Source organism: Petaurus breviceps, unplaced genomic scaffold (genome assembly GCF_028583685.1).
Source record: "Petaurus breviceps papuanus isolate PSGF00001 unplaced genomic scaffold, PetGlider_PUasm1.0 90823, whole genome shotgun sequence".
Lineage (NCBI taxonomy): Eukaryota > Metazoa > Chordata > Mammalia > Diprotodontia > Petauridae > Petaurus > Petaurus breviceps.
Genome location: NW_027187352.1, coordinates 5,825,917 through 5,847,457, shown reverse-complemented (window position 1 = coordinate 5,847,457; position 21,541 = coordinate 5,825,917). Strand labels below are relative to the sequence as shown.

Genomic DNA, 21,541 nt, shown 5'->3' with positions numbered 1-21,541 from the left:
TGCTCTGATTTGTTATTGAATAGAGAGTTCTCTATACTATGTAATCAGAACCTTGAAAGCTGTTCACAGCAGCAGTCCTCTGGAAAGCTGCTCGTGCATAGCTTTACACCAAGTCTTTATATAACTCTAAAATAAAAGATATCAAGTTGGTCAAGAGGAAGAAAAGAAGACATGACACCAAAATGGAAAAAGAATACCATGTCTACTGACCATGTATAAAAATGAAGCAATGAGGTTGGGAAGCTGGTCTTTCACACAGCTGGGAAAAGCATGGGATGTCTTCACATACCTTCAAAGTACACTGAAATATGCTATATGTGAATTACATACATACACACTTTTCAGAAAAATGGTCCTTTTCCCTACCAGGATATGTAGTATACTTTTTCCATGATGCATAGTCTTTAAACAACATACCAAATGGTATGGAGTCTGGGGATATGTAAAGATCTGTTTTGCTGTAGGGACTATCTATTTTGTTAAATGTGGTATTTTTATCTTGCCCCCTGAAGATAAAAATAGTATGTAGAGACATGTCAAAGGTATAAAACTTCCTCTACAAACAACTTCCTGAATAGAGTGAAAATCCTGAAGGAACTAGAGAGTAAACGAGGTACAATAGGGAATCTGTTAGCAACAGTATAATATAAAAACAAAGAGCTGAAAAAATGTGGGTGAAAAATCAAAGGCACTTCCTTTGTAGGAATTAAACTGATACAGATTTCTACCTTTTGCTTCTCTAGAATCATTAGAGTGACACAGGGTATTTTGATTAAGTGTGCATCATTAAAATAACATATGGTTGTCACATTAGTTTGTCAAATAAAAGGCCTCTAAATCTCTCTAAAAGAGAAAAAATTATGCCAGCCAATGAAGGGATGGTAGGGGTAGGCTGGGGGCAGCAAGGAGGGATAGGGAGAAAAGCAACAAATTGCTTACCTGTGCTATATTTTTATTTAGAAGATAGACACCATAATCAAACTGTAACTTCTCTCCTCCTTTGGGATACAGTGGAAACCTAGGAAAAGTGAAAGTAGCAACATTTTATAAAACATAGAACAGACAACTGCCAAGTTGTAGATAACACATTTCCTAGATATGACATTTAACATCTAAGGAACTGGACTAAATTTTTTGTAAAAAAAATGGTGTGTTAGCTTGACATCATCATCATCATCATCATCATGTTATTGTATAAGAACAACAGCAACTTTCTTGTAGGGAAACCAAATAGCTCTTCATGACAAGAGAGAGTTAAATATAATACTTATGAAAATAATCCACAAAATTCCAGGCTCAAAAGCAAAGTAGTGAACCTTGAAGTGGCAATGAAGAGTAAGGAGTATTCCAATTTCATCGCCTCAGGCAGTGAGCAGAGGGGAATGAATTAAAGTGCAGCCAACACTGTAAAGGGTGAACCGAAAGGCTGTGTCACCAGAAGGGAGTCAAGTCTTAATGACTGCCAGAAGATGGAAAAAATAGGAGAGGAAATATTTAACATGAAGGCAAGCTTGTTGCTTATGGAACAAGTATTCCAGAAGGCACAGTAGAAGGGGGTGGGTTGGTTGGGATTTGGGGCTGAGATAATTGAGGGGAATGGGAATAAGGAAAGGTGGAAGAATGGGGTCTGGATGATGACCTGTGGGATGTGTAGGGAATGACAGAGGGTTAATACATGAATCATTAAGTAGAAAGTGCCTCTCCTTTTCACAGAGGAAGGCAAGAGACAAGTGCAATGCAACGTCGAAGGCAGGCAGGGAGAAAGCCTGTTTCTCCTCTTCCCCTGAAAGCTGGAGGTTAGCCAGGAGATAGTGCAGCAGGAGATGTAAGTTGAACAAATCAATCAGGTGATGGTGATCTAGTTCCTCACTGACCATCCTCTTCCAGGTAGAGCCTAGATGGTGGGGTAGGGGCAGGAACTCTCCTGAAGTTCCCCTCCAAGTAAGATGAAAATGACACCTCAAAAAGAATTTTTAAGTGGGAGAACCAACAAAAGGACAGGATGAAATACTTTTCTACTCCAAGACAGCTTAGCAGGTCTGTGGTAAAACCATGTGCTGTCACTGGGGCGAGAGGGGAGCACAGTCCAGCGGAGGAACACACCCCAGCAAGTTAGCAGCAGGCTTTGGGCATAACGGAATTGGCCCTCAGCACACAGATGGTAGAGGGGTAGAAAAATTGGGAAGAAGATTACAGAGGACCCTTTGCTGGAACTGAGACCAGGACTTTGCTGCATTGCTCATACGTGGTTCCAGGTCATAGTCCCAGGGCAAGGTGGAGCATTAGCCGGATATAACTCTGGAAGAAGAAATAGATTTGATTTTCTTGGATCTAGAGATCAAGATTTGGGTTTGATGTAAGAGGGGAAAAATCTTAGGTAGTTAGAATTGTCCCAAAGTAGCATGGGATGCCATGGAAGATAACAGGTTCTTCCTCACTGGAAATCTTCAAGTAGAGCAGTCTCTGGATGATCATTTGTCTGGGACATCATACAGAAGCCTGCCATTTGGGTAAAGGTGGGAATAATGGCCTCTGGAAAAAAAAAAGATATAAGGGGACATTACAGTTATGTTCAAGTATTTGAAGGGTTGTCACATAGAAAATGGATTAAACTTGCTCTGCTTGGGCCAAGACAGCAGAAGTAGGAACAATGAGGACAGTTTCAGAGGCAGTTGGGCTTGGTATAGGGGAAAGGGGAAAAAAAGAGAATATCTGAATAATTACAGCTGCCCAACAGGAGAATGGGCTGCCTTCAGAGGAAACCAGGTGCTCTTCACTAAATGTCTTCAAAGAGAAATCAGACAACCAATTTTCAGAAATATTCTATTCCCACTGAGATATGAGTTGTGCTAGTTGTACTAGATGCCTGCTCTCTGAAGCCACTTTCACCTTAAATTTCCTGTGACTACAACCTAACCTTCACAGCTGAATTTTCATTCAATTTCACACTGAGGACCAAATCTAAACAATTAAATCTCTCTAAAGAAACTTTTCTACCACAAACAGAAAAAAGATAACTTACACAAGGTCGAGAAGGAGAATTATGATAAGTGATTAATATTTTATCTTGCTGATTGTGCAAAGGAACATGACCCTTAGGTAGAAAGCAATCTCACAAAGATGATAATTATGGTTTTCATTCAAAAATTCAATTACTCTAAATGGCTAAAGAAATACATTTGCTATAAAACCTGTAATATATTGATTTCTAGTGAAATCAAAAGAGAGGGAAAAGAGTATATTTGTTTTTGTTTTGCCTTAGGCTCTAGAAAGAGTACCTAATAATACAATTTCAAAAAGGCCATGTTGTGAGGTATTACAAAATGGTAAGCATTGATAAGTGAGCAAAGTCATGACATGCATTTATCTTACACCAAAAAATATGCAAATGCTTAAGACCCCCCACAAGAAGATGCAGAACTAGATACAATAAAAAAAAAAGGCAAGACATATGTTTCAAACAATAACTGTAGGGCATGAGAGAGTTGGGAGAGTGAATCCAAAAGGAAATAATAATGAGCAATACCAGGCACCGAAGATTTTCTGGGAACAGTACACATTCAGGCCAACAAAGAAACCATCTAATAGCTGAAGCATGGGAAAGAGGGTACTTTAGAACAACTGACTGGATCCATAAACCTCTGCACTCTGGGGCTGTTAACTCAGTAAGCTATCACATGTATGCCATCTGCACAGCACTCCAAATCCAGTGGAAACAGGTCTATCTCCATTTTCAGGTCATAAATATGGAAGTAGTTTCATATGTCAGAAAAGTAAATTGAGATAAGCATCCATTCAAAAGCAAGAATATACATTCCTAAAAAATGGATTACACGTCTCCTTTATTTTGACTTAATAGGGATTTCTTTATAGAAATGTAGATACAAGGCATATTTGTGACATTAAAACAGAATTTTAAAGAGTGATTAGTCCTAAATAGTTCACATAGGGCAGGGTTAAGATAGATCAAATATTAAGACGGACTTCAAATTTTATATTACTTTCAAATCCTTAATGGGTCACTTCAAGTTGAACAGTATAATATCTGGTAACTACTACACATTTATCTTACCTTACAAAACTACAGAGATTTATAGATCTTTTAGGCAATCTAGAAAAATAAAATCCACTTTAAAGGGCAAAACTATCACTATCTGGACATAAGATACAAATCAAAGGGATTTTATTTCAATATAGATGGAAAGTTACATTAGCTGAACTATCACTGAATTTGGATTATGAAGGATAAAGTTACAATTAACAGTATAATGGTCATTTAAGCATGACCATAAAACTGCCCTTAACATGCAAAAAACACAGCTCATTTTAGGATAATATTTCAGTAAATTGCTGAGAGAGTTATGTTTTCTATTATTAAAGATGTAAACTTAGAAAAGGCAATTTAAAAATTCCTGATATCAAATAGTTTTTAAATGTCCATTTCCCATATTTGAAACATGGACTAACTCTCAGCACCGTGCCTGGTATATAGTAAGCATATAATCAATGACTGTTGACTGACTGCTTGTCTATCTTTGTTTAAAATGTTCCCCATCAGGAAAATGTCCACCCCCACTACCCTCCCTTTCATTTAATAAATTACTCTCCCAAATATTCAAATGGGTCTGTGATCTCGTCAATTGGGGAGTTCTCTCCAAGGATGAGGACTGCAACAAATCTACATGTACATTCTGCAATTCTTGCCTATGCCCTCACAAAAGTTTGTCACAGCAGGTATAGCCTGGATATGCTGGTAGCTAGGAAGCTCACTGTGGATAGAACACTTTTCCTGGAGTCAGAAGATCTGAGTTAAAATCTGGTCTCAGACACTTACTAGCTTTGTGACCCTGGGCAAGTCACTCAATCTCTGTCTGCCGCGGTTTTTTCAACTGTAAGATGGAGATAATAATAGCCTCTACCTCCCAGTTGTTGTGAGGCTCAAATGAGATAGTAACAATAACGCATTTAGCACACTGCCTGGCATATAGTAAGTACTATATAAATGTTAGTTAGCAGCAGCAGCAATAGCAGCAGTACCATTAGCATCATTAAATGATCAAAGGACATGAATGGGCAGTTTCCAGAGTAAGAAAGCAAAACTATCAAAAGCCATGTGAAAAAATACTCTAAATCATTAATAGTTATAGAAACACACATTAAAACAACTCTGAAGTACCACATGCCCATCAGATTGGATGACAGAAAACAATAGGTATTTTAATTTTTTAAAAAATGGAAAATGAGAGGTATTTTAATGCACTGTTGGTGGACCTGAAAATTATTCGAACCATTCTGCAAAGCAATTTGGAAGTGTGCCCAAAAGGCTATTAAACAGTGTATACCTGGGTAAAGAGGTAGGGAACCTGTGGCCTTGAGGCCACATGTGGCCCTCTAGTTCCTCACCCCTGGTGTATGCCCTTTGACCCAGTGATACCCCCACTAGGACTATATCACTAAATAGATTAAAGAAAGAAGAAAAGAACCTAGATGGACAAAAATATTTATGGCAACTCTTTTTGTGGTGGCAAAATATTGGAAGCTGAGGGAATGTCCATCAATTGGGGAAGAGCTGAACATGTTATGGTATATGAATATGATGGAATACTATTTTTCTGGAGGAATAATGACAGGGATGATTTCCAAAAAAACCTGAGAAGACTTATATGAACTAACGCAAAGTGAAGTGATCAGAACCAGGAGCACAATTTATTTAATAACAACAACATTGTAAAGATAATCAGCTCTGAAAGACTTAGTAATTCTGAGAAATACAAAAGACTTATTATGAGACATAAATCTACCTTCAGATAGAGAGCTAGTAGACTCAGGTGAACATTAAAGCATACTTCCTCTCTCCCTTTTTCTTTGCTTCTATTTCTTTCAATGTGGCTAATGTAGAATTTTGTTTTACCTCACCATACTTATTTTTTAAACGGTTTCCTTTTTCTAGCCTTCTCAATGTGTGGGGGTGGGAAAGATGGAGAGAGAGAATTCAGAACTGAAAATAAAATATATTTGAATCTTTAAAAGATCTGGTTCTCACATCCTCCACTTCTGTCAAGTAGTGCTAAAATGCTTCATCACCTTTGTTTCTAAGTTGTTTTTCTTTATAATGTCATAATTATTGGATGAATTGTTTTCCTGGTTCTTCTCTCTTCACTATGCATCATTTCATGTCTTCCCAGGATTCTCTGAATTTCTTCCTTTTGACATTATTTTACAGTATAATATTCTATCATTTTATAAAGTATAATGTGTTCAATCATTCTCCAGATGATGGGTACATCCTTAGCTTATAATTCTTCACTCTAGGAAAAAGAGCCTCTTAGACTTTTTTTAGATATATAGGTCCTTCCCCTTTTTCTTTTATCTCTTTGAAGCATACAGAGGACCAGCAACAAGGTAGGAGATGCCAGTAAAAGTTTCTCTCATCCAGAGGCATAATGATTTTATAAATAGATTTTGGCTTTTTTTTTGGGGGGGGGAGGGTATTACTATTTGGTAATTGTTTTTGACAATTCTGAAAATCAGTGAATCACCAAGAAAATGACATACAAAAATGTCAGCTGACCACTACAAACTCTAACTGTGTATTACTAATTATATATTTATAAAAGGATAGTCATATTTTAAAGTAATTCCTAATTATATGTGTATGTATACATCTAATTTTCCATTCACTTACAGATCTGAATAGCGGCTTATTAACTTGTGCTGTGAACTGAGTAATTTCAAGTATTTCTCAACTTGTATATGTACATTTGCTGTTGAGTTGATAGTATGACAGTGCCACCTCATCTAGTTATGTGCAATAACAATTTTCTTAAATCAATTATTTTTTTAAAAAAATTTATCTTTTTAAGAACAAAATTGCAATTTAAGAATTAGGGCATCTTATTTTAGAAATCAGGAATCTTATTTTATTATGATAAAATGATATATAATTTTAATTATTCTTTTACATATATTCTGTAAATGTTAACAATTTAGTTATTTTTCCTAGTTTTCCATTAAACAAGATTTTGACAAGATTAAAAAACCCTGAAATTTAGGATTCTGATAAAAACAAAAAGCAGCTCCATTTAGTGATAAATTAATTTTAAATGTAGAATTATATGAGTGTTATAGTTTCTAAAAAGTTGCAATGTACAAGGCTGCATTGTAAAAATATTTATTGAAGTGTGAATGATTATATATGTGATTCTGATATATGTTCAAATTTTACTTTCACACAATCTTTTACAACCTTTTTAATGGTTTCTTATTCTATGCTCGAAAAATAGCACAAACATAAGGATTTCTATTTATACAACAGAAAAAGTGTTTTACATGAAACCATTACTCTCCAGATGTATTATGCATTTTCTAATAATTTTTATTATTTTTCTCTTTTATTACCTCTTGGATTTTATTATTATTACATAGAATTATGCTGGTAATTGTGAATTTATTTTTTAGACTATGATTTTATTTTTTTTTAATTTTTCAAATGCTTTATTAACTTTTCATTTACATCATTCATTTCTGCCAGATTTTGAGTTACAAATTTTCTCCCCGTTTTTCCCCTACCCACCACCCCAAAATAGCAGTCCCACAGGATATCCCCTCCTCCAATCTGCTTGCTCCCATATTTTTTCCCATACCCCTTTCGACTTTTCCAGTGGATCTCTATGCCCCAGTGCCTGTATATCTTATTTCCCAATTACATGTAAAATAATATAATAGTATACATATATATTTGAATATTTGATTTTAAAACTTTGAATTCCAGATTCATTCCCTTCCTCCTTTGTCCCCCACCATTACTGGGAAGATAAGCAGTTCAGTATAGGTTGTACATGTGTGGCTAATGCAAAACAATAATATAGTAGATATATTGTAAAAGACTGACTATATTTCCCTCCCTCCTATCCCACCTCCCACTTGTTCTATTCTCTACTTTGATCCTGTCCCTTTTCAAAAATGGGTGCTTCCAACTTCCCTCTCCTTCAACCTGCCCTCCCTTTCATCATCCCCCCTCTAATCCCCTTCCCCCCCTACTCTCCTGGAGGGTGATACCCTATTTAATGTGTACTTCATTCCCTCCCCAAGCCAAATTTAATGGGAATAACGTTGACTCATTCCCTTTTGCTTTCCCATTCTTCCCCTCCATTGTAACCATTTTCCCTTGCCTCTTCTATATGAGATAGTTTACCCCATTCTGTCTCTCCCCATATCCTCTCATTATATTCTTCTCTTACCTCTTAATTTCACTTTTTAAGTATCATCCCTTCCTGTTAAATTGGTCCTGTGCCCTCTACCTATGTATACCTATAAACATATATACACACATTCACATATGTATTCATATGCCCATATGCCCTCATATATAAACACACACACACACACACACACACACACACACACACACACACATATATATATTTCTATTCCCTTCAACTACTGAGAAAAGTTTCATCAGCTACAATTATTGTTTTTCCATATAGGAATGTTAATAGTTCAACTTTGATAAGTTCCTTATGATTTCTTTTCCCTGTTTATCTTCTCATGCTTCTCTTGCTTCTTGTATCTGAATGTCAAATTTTCTGTTCAACTCTGGTTTTTTCAGCAAGAATGCTTTAAAGTCCTCTATTCTACTGAATGACCATATTTTCCTCTGAAACATGATACTCGGTTTTGATGGGTAGGTGGTGACTCTTGGTTTTAATCCCAGCTCCTTTGACCTCCGGAATATCATATTCCAAGCCCTTCGATCCCTCAGTGTAGAAGCTGCCAGATCCTGGGTTATCCTGATTGTGTTTCCACAATATTCAAATTGTTTCTTCCTGGCTGCTTGTAATATTCTCTCCTTAATCTGGGAATTCCAGAACCTGGCTATAATATTCCTAGGAGTTTTCTTTTTGGGATTTTTTTCAGGAGGTGATCAGTGGATTCTTTCAACTCTATTTTGCCCTCCGGTTCTAAAACATCAGGGCAGTTTTGAGAACTTCCTGGAGGATGATTTCTAGGTTCTTACTTTGATCGTGGCTTTCAGGTAGTCCAATAATTTTTAAATGATCTCTCCTGGATCTATTTTCCAGGTCAGTGGTTTTTCCCATGAGATATTTCACATTGCCTTCTATTCTTTCATTTGTTTGGATCTGTTTAACAGCATCTTGATTTCTCATAAAGTCATTAGCTTCCATTTGCTCCAATCTAATGCTGAAGCAATGATTCTCCTCATTGAGCTTTTGAGATTCTTTTTTCATCTGGCAAATTTGTCTTTTTAAGGCATTCTTCTCCTCATTGCCTTTTTGAGCCTCTTTTGCCATTTGAGTTAGTCTGTTTTTTAAGGTGTTATTTTCCTCAGTCAGGCTGTTGACTCTCATTTCATAATTTTCTTGCATGGTTCTTATTTCTCTTCCCAGTTTTTCCTCCACTTCTCTTATCTTCTTCTTAAGGTCCTCTATGGCCTGTAACCAGCTCATATTTTCCTTTGAAGCTTTTGGTGCAGGAGTTCTTACTTCACTGTCTTCCTCCTGTTCCATGCTTTGATCCTTTTTGTCCCCAAAATAGAGGAGTCTAATGTTGGAATCTTCTCTCTGCTTTGTTTCCTTTGCCTGGTCATGTCACCCCTCAATCACTTGACCCCTGGGCTTTTTGCCACAGTAGGACTCTGCCACCAGACAGGGGAGCTTTTGTCCCAAATGCTGGGGTTTTCTTAGCTGCGAGAGGTATTAGATGGGTGCCCTCTCTGAGGTCTACACACGCTCTGGCAAGCTGGTCACACACCCCAGGACCTCCACCCTAGACTGTAATCCAGATCCAAGCAGGTTAAAGCAAGAGCCATTACCCCTCAGACTGGCGCTTGGTCCCCCTACACTCTGCAGGCCAGGAGCTGAAGCTGCCACATGGCGCTGGCTGGCCAGGGCCAAAGCCACGCACTCCCACTTACTGGGTCCCAAAGTCCAGACTGCACTGACCTCTCACTTTGTCTTTCGCATCTATGTGTTGATAAATCTGGAAACTGCTAAAGCTGTTGCTGATGTGGAGTTCCTCTGGCCAGTGGCTGGTCAGGCCCGCCCTGGGGCTAAAGCCTCAGCGTGGGGCTGGGCTCGGCTTCCAGAGCACTGCGCTGGCAGATTCCTATTGGCCTGTTGGGCTGTCCTCAGCGGGAGGTTAGCTTCTCTGTGTCATTTTGGGGGTTCTGCAGCTCCAAAGTTTGTTTAGAGTCCCCTTTTACATGGATTGGGGAAGGTGGAAGCTGGAGTAGCGGGGAGGTCCTGCTTCTACTCCACCATCTTGACTCTCACCCCCTAAACTATGATTTTATTAAAGCTATTAACTGTCTCCATTTATATCTTTACTATATTGCTAGGATATTCTGATTAAACCATCAGTCAAACGGGACAGTTTTATCTCTTCTTTGCCTATATTATGCTTTTAATTTCCTTCTCTTGTCTCATTGCTGTTGCTCACATTTATAGAACAGTAGGAAATGAGAGAGAGAAGTGGCCATTTTTTTTTCTTTTTGGGAGGACAATCAGGGTTAAGTGACTTTGCCCAAAGTCATACAGCTAGTACTTGTGTCAAGGGTCTGAGGCCAGATTTGAACTCAGATCCTCCTGACTCCAGGGCTGGTGCTCTATTCACTGTGCCACCTAGCTGCCCCGAAGAGTGGCATTTTTGATGTACCCTCATATTTACTGGGAAAACTTCTACTGAAACCTAATTGCATATGTTTGCTTTTGGTTTTACATATTTTTAATGGCTTTAAAAAAAAGATCTCTCAAAATCTATACTTTAAAGTTTTTTTTTAAGTACTAAATGAGTATTATACTTTGTCAAAAACTTTTAGAGCTATATTGAAAAAATCATGGAGTTTTGAATGTACTTGTTTTTAGTAAAATCAAATAAGCTTATTATTTTCCTAATACTGAATCATCCTTGCCTGCCGGGTGTATAACCTATTAGGTTATAATGAATGAGTTCTTGGATGAATTGTTATAGGTTGTCTGACAAGATTTAATTTAAATTTTTAAAATTAATATTTAGTAATGACATGTAATTAATGGTCTATTATTCTCCTGTTTTTTCCTTTCCTGGTTTAGTTATTTGGACTATATTTGTTCCATAAAAAGAATCAAGTAGGGTGCTTTCTCAATTTTGAGAATAATTTGTGTAGCATTGATTTTACTTGTTCTTTAAAAGTCTGATAAAAGTTTCCTGTGAATCCATCAAGACAAGGGCTTGTTTTCCCTTTGTCAGATCCAAAATATGTAGCTCTATTTCTTCCCCTGCCTTTTTTTTTTTTAATGAGATTAGATTATTTAAGATCTCTGGGCTTCTATTAGTTTGGGCATTTTATGTTTTTGAAGATATCCCCCTATTTCTTTTGTATTCTTTTTTTGTTTGTTTTTTTTCCCTTTAAACTTAAATACACAATAAGAACATAAAAAGAAACATGTAATAAACTTAAATAGAAAATTAAAAAAAAGCACTGCCATGTGCACAGCACAATGTAAAAGAGAATTCAAAATATGTAACAATAAATTTCATTTCAAGAAATTCAATGTAATAAATACTATGCCTTGTGTTGAAAGCTGTCCATCTTTTCTTCACTTTTTTGTGTTTCCCTTTGTTCTCTGCTGTGCATTTTTTACTTTGTTCCTTTTTCCTCCCTCCCTTCCTCCTGCCCCACCCATGTGAACGTGTTATGTACATACATACAAAGATATATATGTACACATACCTATACACACATTTACATATACTTAGATATCTATAATTATACTCATATTCAGACACATACATTCATATACATATGTGTAAGACTGTACTATACTTATTTTTCATCTGTTTCTTTGAAGGTAGATAACCTCTTCCTTTATAAGTCTGAATCTTTCTGTATTTTTCTAAGTCCACCAAATTGTCATTTCCTACACCATAGAAATTTTCCAGCCTTATACTGTCTAGTTATTTTAAACAGTCTAAAACAATACTGATTAATATGGCTGACATATGATGTGGTTTTCCAATTTTTCTCTTTGATTAAATCTACATTAGTTTTAACTTTGTCTGAGATCATGATTATTACCCCTGCTTTTTTTTCCCTAATTCTACTCCTGATCTTTATTTTATGTTTGTGCATATCTCTTATTTCCCATCCTTCTTGACTCCTCTATTTTACTTCAAACTACTATTTCACCCTCCTAGTATTTAACCTACACCCCACCCCCACCCCCAGGATCCCTCCCTTATTATTCATATTCCCATTAATCCAAACACTCTTCTATAACACCCCTCCCCCCTTATCCTATTCCCTCATCTTCCTCTCTAAAAATCCCTCCCTTATCCTCCCTCCCTTCCTTATCCCCTTAGGCTTTTTTTTTCATTCTGAATTTAGAAGACATATACTTTTTTAAATATATGTGTATAGTTCCATCTTAAACCCCTTCCCAATGAAAGAAGGGTTCCAGAACTACCAGTCCACCCCCCCCATCTAATTCTTCCGCATCAGTTCTTCCTCTCACACTTCATTTACATAAGATAATTACTCTTTTTACCTTTTCCTAAACACTTTTATTTTTTAGAATCCTATCATACTTAGGTCTACCCCAATCTTTCTTTTGAACTACCCAATTACTAGCAACAATCTTTGACATATGTTTTACATTTCCTCATATAAAAAGTAAACAGTCTGTCTTTACTGAGTCCCTGGTAATTAATCTTTGATATGTACTTTATATTTCTCTTGGATCCTATATGTCAAATCTTCTGGTAAGTCCAGGGTTTTTGTTTATTTTTAAAACCAAAATCCTGAAAGTCTGGCAATTCATGAAATGTCCATTTCTTTTTATTCAGGATTATGCTTAACTTTTCTGGGTTCAATATTTTGTCCACAATCCAAGTTCTTTTGCTCTTCGATATATAGCATTCTAAGACCTGTGGTCTTTTAGTGTCATTGCTGCTAGGTTTATGTGATTTTAATTGTGGCACTACTATATTTAAATTGTTTTTTTCTTATTACTGGGGTTTTTTAGAATTTGACTATGAAATTCCTGTAGGTTTTCCTCATAAGATCTATTTCAGGTGGTGATCAGTAGAATTTTTTCTGTTTTCTCCTCTTGTTCTAATGCTTCTGAATGACCTTCTCTCTAATTATTTCTTGTATTACTGTTTCAAGATTCTTTTTTTTATTGTAGCTTTCAGATACTCCAATTACTCTTGTTTTTGCTTCTTGATCTGTTCTTCAGACCAACTGCTTTTCTTTTTTCTTTTTTTGGAGGGAATTTGGGGTTAAATGACTTGCCCATGGTCACATGGCTAGTACGTGTTAAGCGTCTGAGGCCGGATTTGAACTCAGGTCCTCCTGACTCCAGGGCCACTGCTCTATTCACTGCACCACCTAGCCGCCCATCAATTGCTTTTCTTATGAGATATTTCATATTCCCTTCTATTTTTTTCCATCCATTATATTTTGTTTCAATTATTTCTTGGTCTCTTATAACTTTGCTGGCTTCCCTTTGCCCAATTCTAATTTTCAAGGAGTTCTTTTCTTCCTTAAGATTCTGAATCTTTTTCTAATTGATTGCCTTTCTTTTCATAATCTTCTTGTTTTTCTAAAAAAATTTTTTTTCCTCAATCTCTCTCATTTGATCTTTAAAGTTCTTCTATGAATTCTTTTTGGGCAGGTGATTATTTGACATTTCTCTTTGGGATAGGAGAGACTTTTTTTTTCCTTCAGTATCCTCCTCTGAAGACGAACTACAGGCTACTTTATTCTCACAGTAACTTTCTATGATTGGATTCTTTCTCCTTTGCCTGTTCATTTCTTTCTTTTTATTTGTAGTCGCTTATTTTTTGGTAATTGCTGCTAGTTCTGGGGTATGGGGGATAGTGTCTCTGGTCACAGATCTTCCTTCAGTTCTCCCCTCTGGCCTGGAACCAAAGCAAGAACTCTGTCCTCCCATAAGTTCCCACAGGTGTCCTTGCCCCACTGCTTCTGCACTCACCAGGTACCTGCTGTTTCCTTCTTGCCTTGGCAGCACAGGTGGGTCTGGTGTTCCTTATCAGCAGAGGTTCCCTTAATCTTTCCAAGGTCAGATACAGACTGGTGACATTGTCCAGGAAGTAAAGTCCTGTGGCTGAGGCTACCTCCCAACTCAGCTATCTCCAGGGCCACTTGCTATTTAAGTGGAACTAGCCTGGAGGTGTTTACTCTTCACAGGGACCAAATCTAAGTCTTGGGATTTTTCTTTGGATCTTCTCTCGGTTGTCCCAGGAGAACCACTGTTCTGCCCCAATTCTTGTGTAATTTTACCCTGTACATTTGCACTGAGGTGCTATTTTGTATTGCTTGTGAGGGGAAATCTGGGGAGCTTGGAATTTTCAGACCTACTCCACCAAATCTCTGATAGTTCTTTTCAATTCTGGTTTTATTCTGATTTCACCTCAATCTTTCGGTGTTTTGTGGATTTGATTTTCTTTCTTCTTTTTAATCAGGTTAAAGGTTTATCAAGTTTATTGGTATTTTCAAAGAACTAGCTCTTAGAGAAGGAAATGGAAAACCACTCTAATATCTTGAGGCATATAAGGTGTTCAGGGAGGACTAGCATTTCTGGTGTGAGGCTCTGTCAAACTCTTTGCAGGGCTGCTTATCCACCTCTGGTGTCCACCTGATTCATTCAAACCTTACTTGTGGCTCCAAGAAGCTGTAGCATGTACACTGGTCATATTCTGATACTATCTCAGTAGATGGGCTAAAACAGATTAAAGACAACTGACAGGCCTCAAATGTGTTGGTGAATTAGGGGAATGTCTACCCCAAGCATGTTAAAATGTTCACCAGCAGAATGGATGGATGAGAACAATTTGCTCCAACAGCCAAGAAGGCAGCTCAAGCAGGTACTTGGGAAGCGCTTAGAGCTCTGGTCAGGCATCTAAACTGCCAAGGGCATCCACTGCAGCCTGAGCCATTGCCAGTTATACTGATTTTTGTCTTGCCATTTTACTTCAATGACTTGAAGAGTAAAAATGATGACTTTGAACAATCCTGTCTCACTTAACTCCAATTTCATGAACAAGTCAAAACATCACTCCATAATGACATTGGTCTTTTTTGAAAACAAAGGATGAGCAAGAATCATTTGTGTAATTATTTCGGGGGGCGGTTACCAGTTTATCTTGTTCTACTCTAATTTTAAATATTTTGTGTTCTGTGCTTATTTCAGATTTGTTCAGGCTGTCTTTATTTTTAGAAATGAATATTCATTTCACTAATCCTCTATTTTGTTAATATAGGTCTTTAGGAGTGTCATTTTTCTATTGAGGACTCCTTTGTCAGCAAATCAGAAATTTTAGTATGCTGCTTCATCATTATAATTTTCTTTCACATAATCAGTAATTGTTTCCATCATTTGTCCTTTGACCATTTATTATTTGGAATTTTCCTGCTAAGTCTCCATTTGGGTATGTGCCTTTTGTTGGTTCTCTCTGGTTTGATTCCTATTTTTATTGCATTGTGGTGGGTTAAAGAAGTTTTCTATTTTGGCCTATATCCTGATACATAGAGAATTTTTGTAAAATTTTCATGTGGTGTTAAGAAATACATGTATTCTTTAGCACTTCCACTTACAAAATGTATGTCTTTTTAAACTCTATTTTTCTCTAGGTATTTATTTAATTCTCCATTTCCCCTTTTGTTTATCTTTCCATTAGAATTGTCCTAAACTGAGAGGGGCATTAAACCCTCCTCTAATACTGTATTAGAGTCTATATCTTCTTGCAATTGATTTAATTTTTTTCTCATTTCTGAATTTAGATGTGACAGCATTTGAAGCATGTAAGATTAATACTGGTTTGCTGAATATTTTTTTTCTTTCAGCATAATGTAGTTACCTTATTTATCTCTTTTTATGTTGTGAATATAATTTTTTACTGTCTGATAGAATGACTGCAACTCTTGCTTTTTAGAATTCACCTGGTGCAGTTTGATGTCAGTTTTTTATTTATGTTTCTTGTAAATAACAGATTGTGGGGTTTTGTTTTCTTATCTATCACTGTTATCCTATTGTTTTCTTTTCAATCCATTCATGTTTAAAGTTATGAATTATGTTTATATTTTCTCTATTTCTCTCCAATATTATTTCTAAATTTTCAGAATCAGGGTTTTATTTCCTATCCTTCTGTAAAGACAATACTATGTCTCTTCAGTTATTCTAGCTTTATGTATTGTAAGGTAACTCTATTCCAATCAGCTCTCCTCCTATCATCTTTAAATCCCAACCCCATTTTCCAATGGTCACCTCTTTGCCTAGTTTTGCTAAACTTAAGTCATTTTTCTCTTTCTTTATCTACATTTCTAATTTCTCTCCTTTTTTTCTTCTATTACATGGTCAAAGCATGTAATAGAACTTGCTTAATTAATTTTTAAAATTCAACTTTCTGTATCTTCTCTTTTTCCCAAAAAGGATTTCTTTGCCCCATTTCATTATTTCTCTTCTTTCTATCATAGTCTCTTATTTATGACCCTTATTCTTATTTATGCCTTTGTTAGTCCTCCATATTCCTTATGGAATTAAAGCTACTACGGTACCAATTTTATATCTTATAAACTATTTCTATGTTAATGCTTCAGAGATCTTGCTCCCTGGGCCTTTGTGCCTTACTCTTAAGATTACCAATCTTTCCAGGTGATAAAGACAACAGAAGTATTGTTCCATGAGAAGAATTTCCTGTGTCCCTGTATTTGCAGTTCATTACTACCTTTTTCCCTCTCCATGATCACTTTTCTCCCATTTGCTATGAAATTTCCTTTGTGGGTCTATGCCCTCCTAATCTTCTTGGGGTTAGTTGGCAACAAAAACTATAATTCCACTTTATTCTGAGACGAGATAAATGGTTTCTCTAAGCCACAAATCTGTGCAGTGTATAACAACTGTTAGGTACCTATCTTTAATTCTAGACTATCACTCTTCCTCTGTAGGAAAGTTTTTCAGTGGGATGCCTTCCTATCAATGAATCAGGATTTTTCCTTTTTCCTACCTTGTTTCAATCTCTTTCTTTACCCCTTTACCCAATCTAAGGTAGGCCCAATTCTTCTTGGGGTACTACAGGAGTTATTTCTCTTCATTGTTAACCTTTGAATTTATTAGGGTATTTCACATGGTACTTATGCCAAAATCTCCTTTTATACCCTATTCCATTCTGTAATTTAGTCCCACAGAAAGATTCATCTAGAAGTGAAGTCTATACCATTACTACTATTTGACTTCTGTTTTCACCCTTGTCTCCTTGTGTGCTTTTAGGAAAAAATCTCTTAATGGTCTCTCTGTTGTCATTTTGTATTGGTGTTTTATTAAATGCATAAGTATCTTTCTCTTTTTGAAATTCTTTTCCTCTTTATTTTCTGGGGGTAATTAATTCTATTACCTTTATCATCCTTGGTATTTATTTGTTGTCAAGGGTGTCTACAAGAAGAATAATTTTCTCTGTTTGGTTTTCTTTGTAAGAGTCCTTTAATACCTTTTAAAATCAACATCTTTTGGCTTCTGGCACTTCTAAGGGGCAGGGAGGGGAAGAAGAATTGAGTTCTGTCACAAGACCATAAATTTACTCATACAATCCTGCCACAGAGTGCCATGGCTCATTGGGAAAAGGATGTGGAATGAGCTCTGTAGAAATTAGCTTGCTTTTCTACTAGTTCACAGGGTTGTTGCCTTGTTAAGGTTCTTGACAGTTTATCTCTTGGACATAATCCTTATTTTGCAGAGGCATACAAGGTTGTGAAGATCTGAGAAAGTATTTAGACCCCCTACCCCCAATGGTCATGTGCCTTGGAGCTATACAGAAATTTTAATGATTTTTGGAGATTTTGTATCTCCTACTTTTCACAGTTTGTTTCTTTATTCATTTTCTGTGTTTTCTAAGTAAACAACCCATAGTTTAGTTTCTTCTCTATGCCTTTAATTTCTTCTTCTTGTTTTACTGCTATCACTGGTATTTCTAAAGCAATATCAAATAAGAATGGGAAATGAGGGCATCTTTCTATCTGCTGGGAAAGCTAATGGTGTTTCTATGATGTGAATAATGCTAGTTTTGGTTTGAGAAACTTTTTTCATATAAAAACTGGTTCTTCCATGCCTATTCTTTTAGGATTATTTGTTTTAGCATAAATAAGTACCAGACTTTGTCAAAGACTTTTTATATAATAATATAAATGTGCAAATTTGGGGTGTTTTGTTATTAATGATTATGTTAATTGTTTTCCTAAAATTGAATCACCCATGAATTCCTTGCATAAATCCAACTTTGTCATGATGATTAATTTTTTAAATGTAATGTTGCAGTCTTTTTGCTGGAATTTTAGATAGAGCTTTACATCATTATTCATGAATGATATTGGTCCATAATTTTCTTTATTTTTCCCTGGTTTGATATTAAAGCTATTATTTACCCCAAAAAAAGGAGTTTGATAAAAGGTTTAACTTCTCAATTTTTGAGACTAATATGTGTAGCAAAGGTATTAATAGTTCTTCAAATATTTGACAGCATAATGGTTCACAGGTTCTCTAGAGAGGCAATTATTGGGGTTGGTTATACCATGCCTCTAAGCAACAAGAAATAGATCATCTGATTTCTGACTACTCTGTCTTATGGAACTTAAGATATGTGAAACAGTTGTAGAAGATGAAGCAGCAAAAAAATTCTACAAACATTCAACAAATCCTCTGATACTAAATGATTTAAATGTATAGGTAGGAATTAATTGAGCATGGCAAAAAATATGCTAGAAAACATGGATCAGGAATAAGGAATGAGTTCTGCTTCTGGGAGCCAAGATGGCAGAGTAAGAAGTAAATTGCTCTCATCCTTCCTTACTGACCTCTGAAAGCCCAGAAAATATCACCCCAGGAAAACCCTGGAACAGCTGAGCCAGCAGAAAGATGGGGTGCAGAAGACTTGTAGCCTAGGAAGCTTGGTGGATTAATGGGAAAGGTGCCTCCAACTCTGGTGAATGGGGAGCAATACCGGATGAGAGGCATTCCAGCAAGCCAGTGGCAAGCCCCACTTCAGCAAACCAGGGAGAATCTTGAGCCCCAGGGTGGTAGAACAGGCAAGTCCAACACCAGGAGCCCCTGAGTGCCTCAGCACAGAAAACCACCATGTGCACCAGCATTCTCCAGCAATCAAATCTTCCAGTGCTTCAGCACAACTCCAAGAAGCGCAGTTCCAGAATGGTAGACATAGAGCAGTCAAACATTCAAGAGCAAGGTCTGAGTGAGTAGGCATCCCCCAGGGTCCAAATTCCCCATCCCCAATCCGAGAGCTTCAGTGTTGCTGACCCCAGCTCAGCACCAGGTAAGCTGTCAGACCCCTGGAGCCTCAGCACACAGAGCCAGTGACTAGGTCCCAGGCTCCTAGCACAAGAAGCAGTGCCCCCTGTACTCTAGCAGGAGAGTTCAACTCTAAAAGGCAGGTGTTAGGCAAACACCATGAGCAAAAAGCAGAAATGGACAATGAACATAGATTCTCATTATGGGGACAGGGAAGATCTAAATTTAATATATTTTTCATTTTTGTTAAATATTTCCCAGTTACATGTAAAAATTTTTCAACAATCATTTTTAAAAGACAGCTCCAAATTCTCTCTCCCCTCCTCCCTCCTTGAAAAGGCAAGCAATTTTATATTGATTATACATGTAAAGTACTGCAAAACATTTCCATATTTGCCATGTTGCAAAAGAAAACACAGCCAAAAAAATTAAGAAAGTTATTTTAAAAATATGCTTCAATGTAAACTCAGAGTTCAGCAATCTTTTCTTTGGAAGTAGATAGCTATTTTCATCTTGGGTTCTTGGGGATTGTCTTGGATGGCTGTGTTCTGATCAGAGTAGCTAAATCTATCATAGTTGATCATTACAATACTGCTGTTACAACTGACAATATTCTCTTGTTTCTGTTCACTTCATTTTGCATGAGTTCATATAAAGCAACCTGGTGAGCTGCACTTTGAAGGAAGCTAGAGATTCTAAGAGGCAGAGAGGGTGGTAAGTACTTTCTAGGTATTGTGTAAAAGCACTACAATGTGACATGGAAGTCATGTGTGAGAAAGAATAACAAAGCCAGTTTGGCTGTATGTAGAGTGGGTGAAGGGGAGTAATATATAAGACTAGAACCATAAGGTGGAGTCAAGTTATAAAGGGCTTTAAATGCCACTGCCACCCACCCACCCCTCAAGAAGCATTTATATTTGATCTTAAAGGTAACAGCTAGCCAAAAAACTCAAATGAATTTCTTGAGTGGGGAGAGTGATATGGTCAGACCTGTGATTAGGGAAAATCACTTTGACAGTGGTGTGGAGGACAGACTGGAGTGGGGAGAGACTCCAGGCAGGGAGTGCAATCTTGTCACAAGAAGGGAGGTGGAGCTGAACCATGGCAAATGTGTAAGAAGGGTATGTATGCTGTGGAGAGAGAATTAAGAAGACTTAGCAACTGTTTAGACACATGGGGTAAAGGACAGTGAGGAGTCAAGGCTGCAAACGTGAATGATTGGAAGGCTGATGGTACCCTAAGAAGAAATAGGAAGTAACTGCTCCTGCTGGGTCAGCAAATGTTACATTAATCCTCACTGCTTTCAAGGTGAGGCACTGATGTTTTTCAATGATTTCCTGACAATCTGCTTCTAAATCTTTGTTATCAGGAAAAGTGCTTGCTCTAAATATTTTGGTAAATGCAGGAACTTTCCTCTTAACAATGGCTTCCTTGGGACATAAGCCAGATAACACAATCTCTGAGTCAAAAGGTATGAACATTTTATTCATTTTGTTTGCCTAATTCCAAACTGCTTTCCAAAATGGCTGCACCAATTTAAAGCTTCACCAAATATACACAAGTGTGCTGATCATCCTGCAACCTTGCCAACGCTGCCATTTTGAAAAATTCATCTCTGCCAATTTGAAGAGTGTGAGATAAAACCTCAGTTGTTTTGATTTGCAATTCTCTTATTAGTCATTTAGAGCATTCTTCTGTGGAGTTGTGAATACACTGTAATTATTCTAATGAGGACTCTTTGTTCTTATAACCACTTATTTAGTGGGGATGGCTATTAGTCATACATACATTTATTGCATGTATAATTGAGATGCCAAATCCTTATTAGAAAAATTTAGTACAAAGCTTTTTTTTCTCATTTGACCACTTCCCTTCTTATCCTACATGTATTAATTTTGTCTGGGTAGAATTCAGTATCATGTAGTTATCCATTATATCTTTGGTAATTGTTTCCATCTCTTGTTTGGTTATGAATACATCTCCTACCACAACTATGAGGTTCATAATCTTTACCTTCTAATTTTTTTTATATTGCAATCAAAAAATATTAAAATCATGTAGCTATTTAGACTGTACTGTGGAATATGGTGTGAGGTGTTGTTTTAAGTTCTGTTACACTGTTTTCCAATTTCCCCCCCTAAGTAATTTGTGTTTTCTGCTTTATCAAACACTAGGTTATTGTGTTCCATTGTTTCTGATTATCCTTTGTTTAGTTTTCCCATTAA

General features: G+C 36.7%; 1 protein-coding gene across 2 annotated transcripts in view; it reads right to left on the bottom strand.

Moving 5' to 3' along the window:
* UVRAG (UV radiation resistance associated) overlaps positions 1–21,541 on the bottom strand; it is a 415,539-nt gene that overhangs the window by 119,332 nt on the left and 274,666 nt on the right. For both annotated transcript variants that reach the window (XM_069070876.1, XM_069070877.1), the window contains exon 13: positions 940–1,018. In XM_069070876.1, coding sequence (XP_068926977.1) covers positions 940–1,018 — 79 coding nt within the window. The remainder of the gene's footprint in view (positions 1–939; positions 1,019–21,541) is intronic.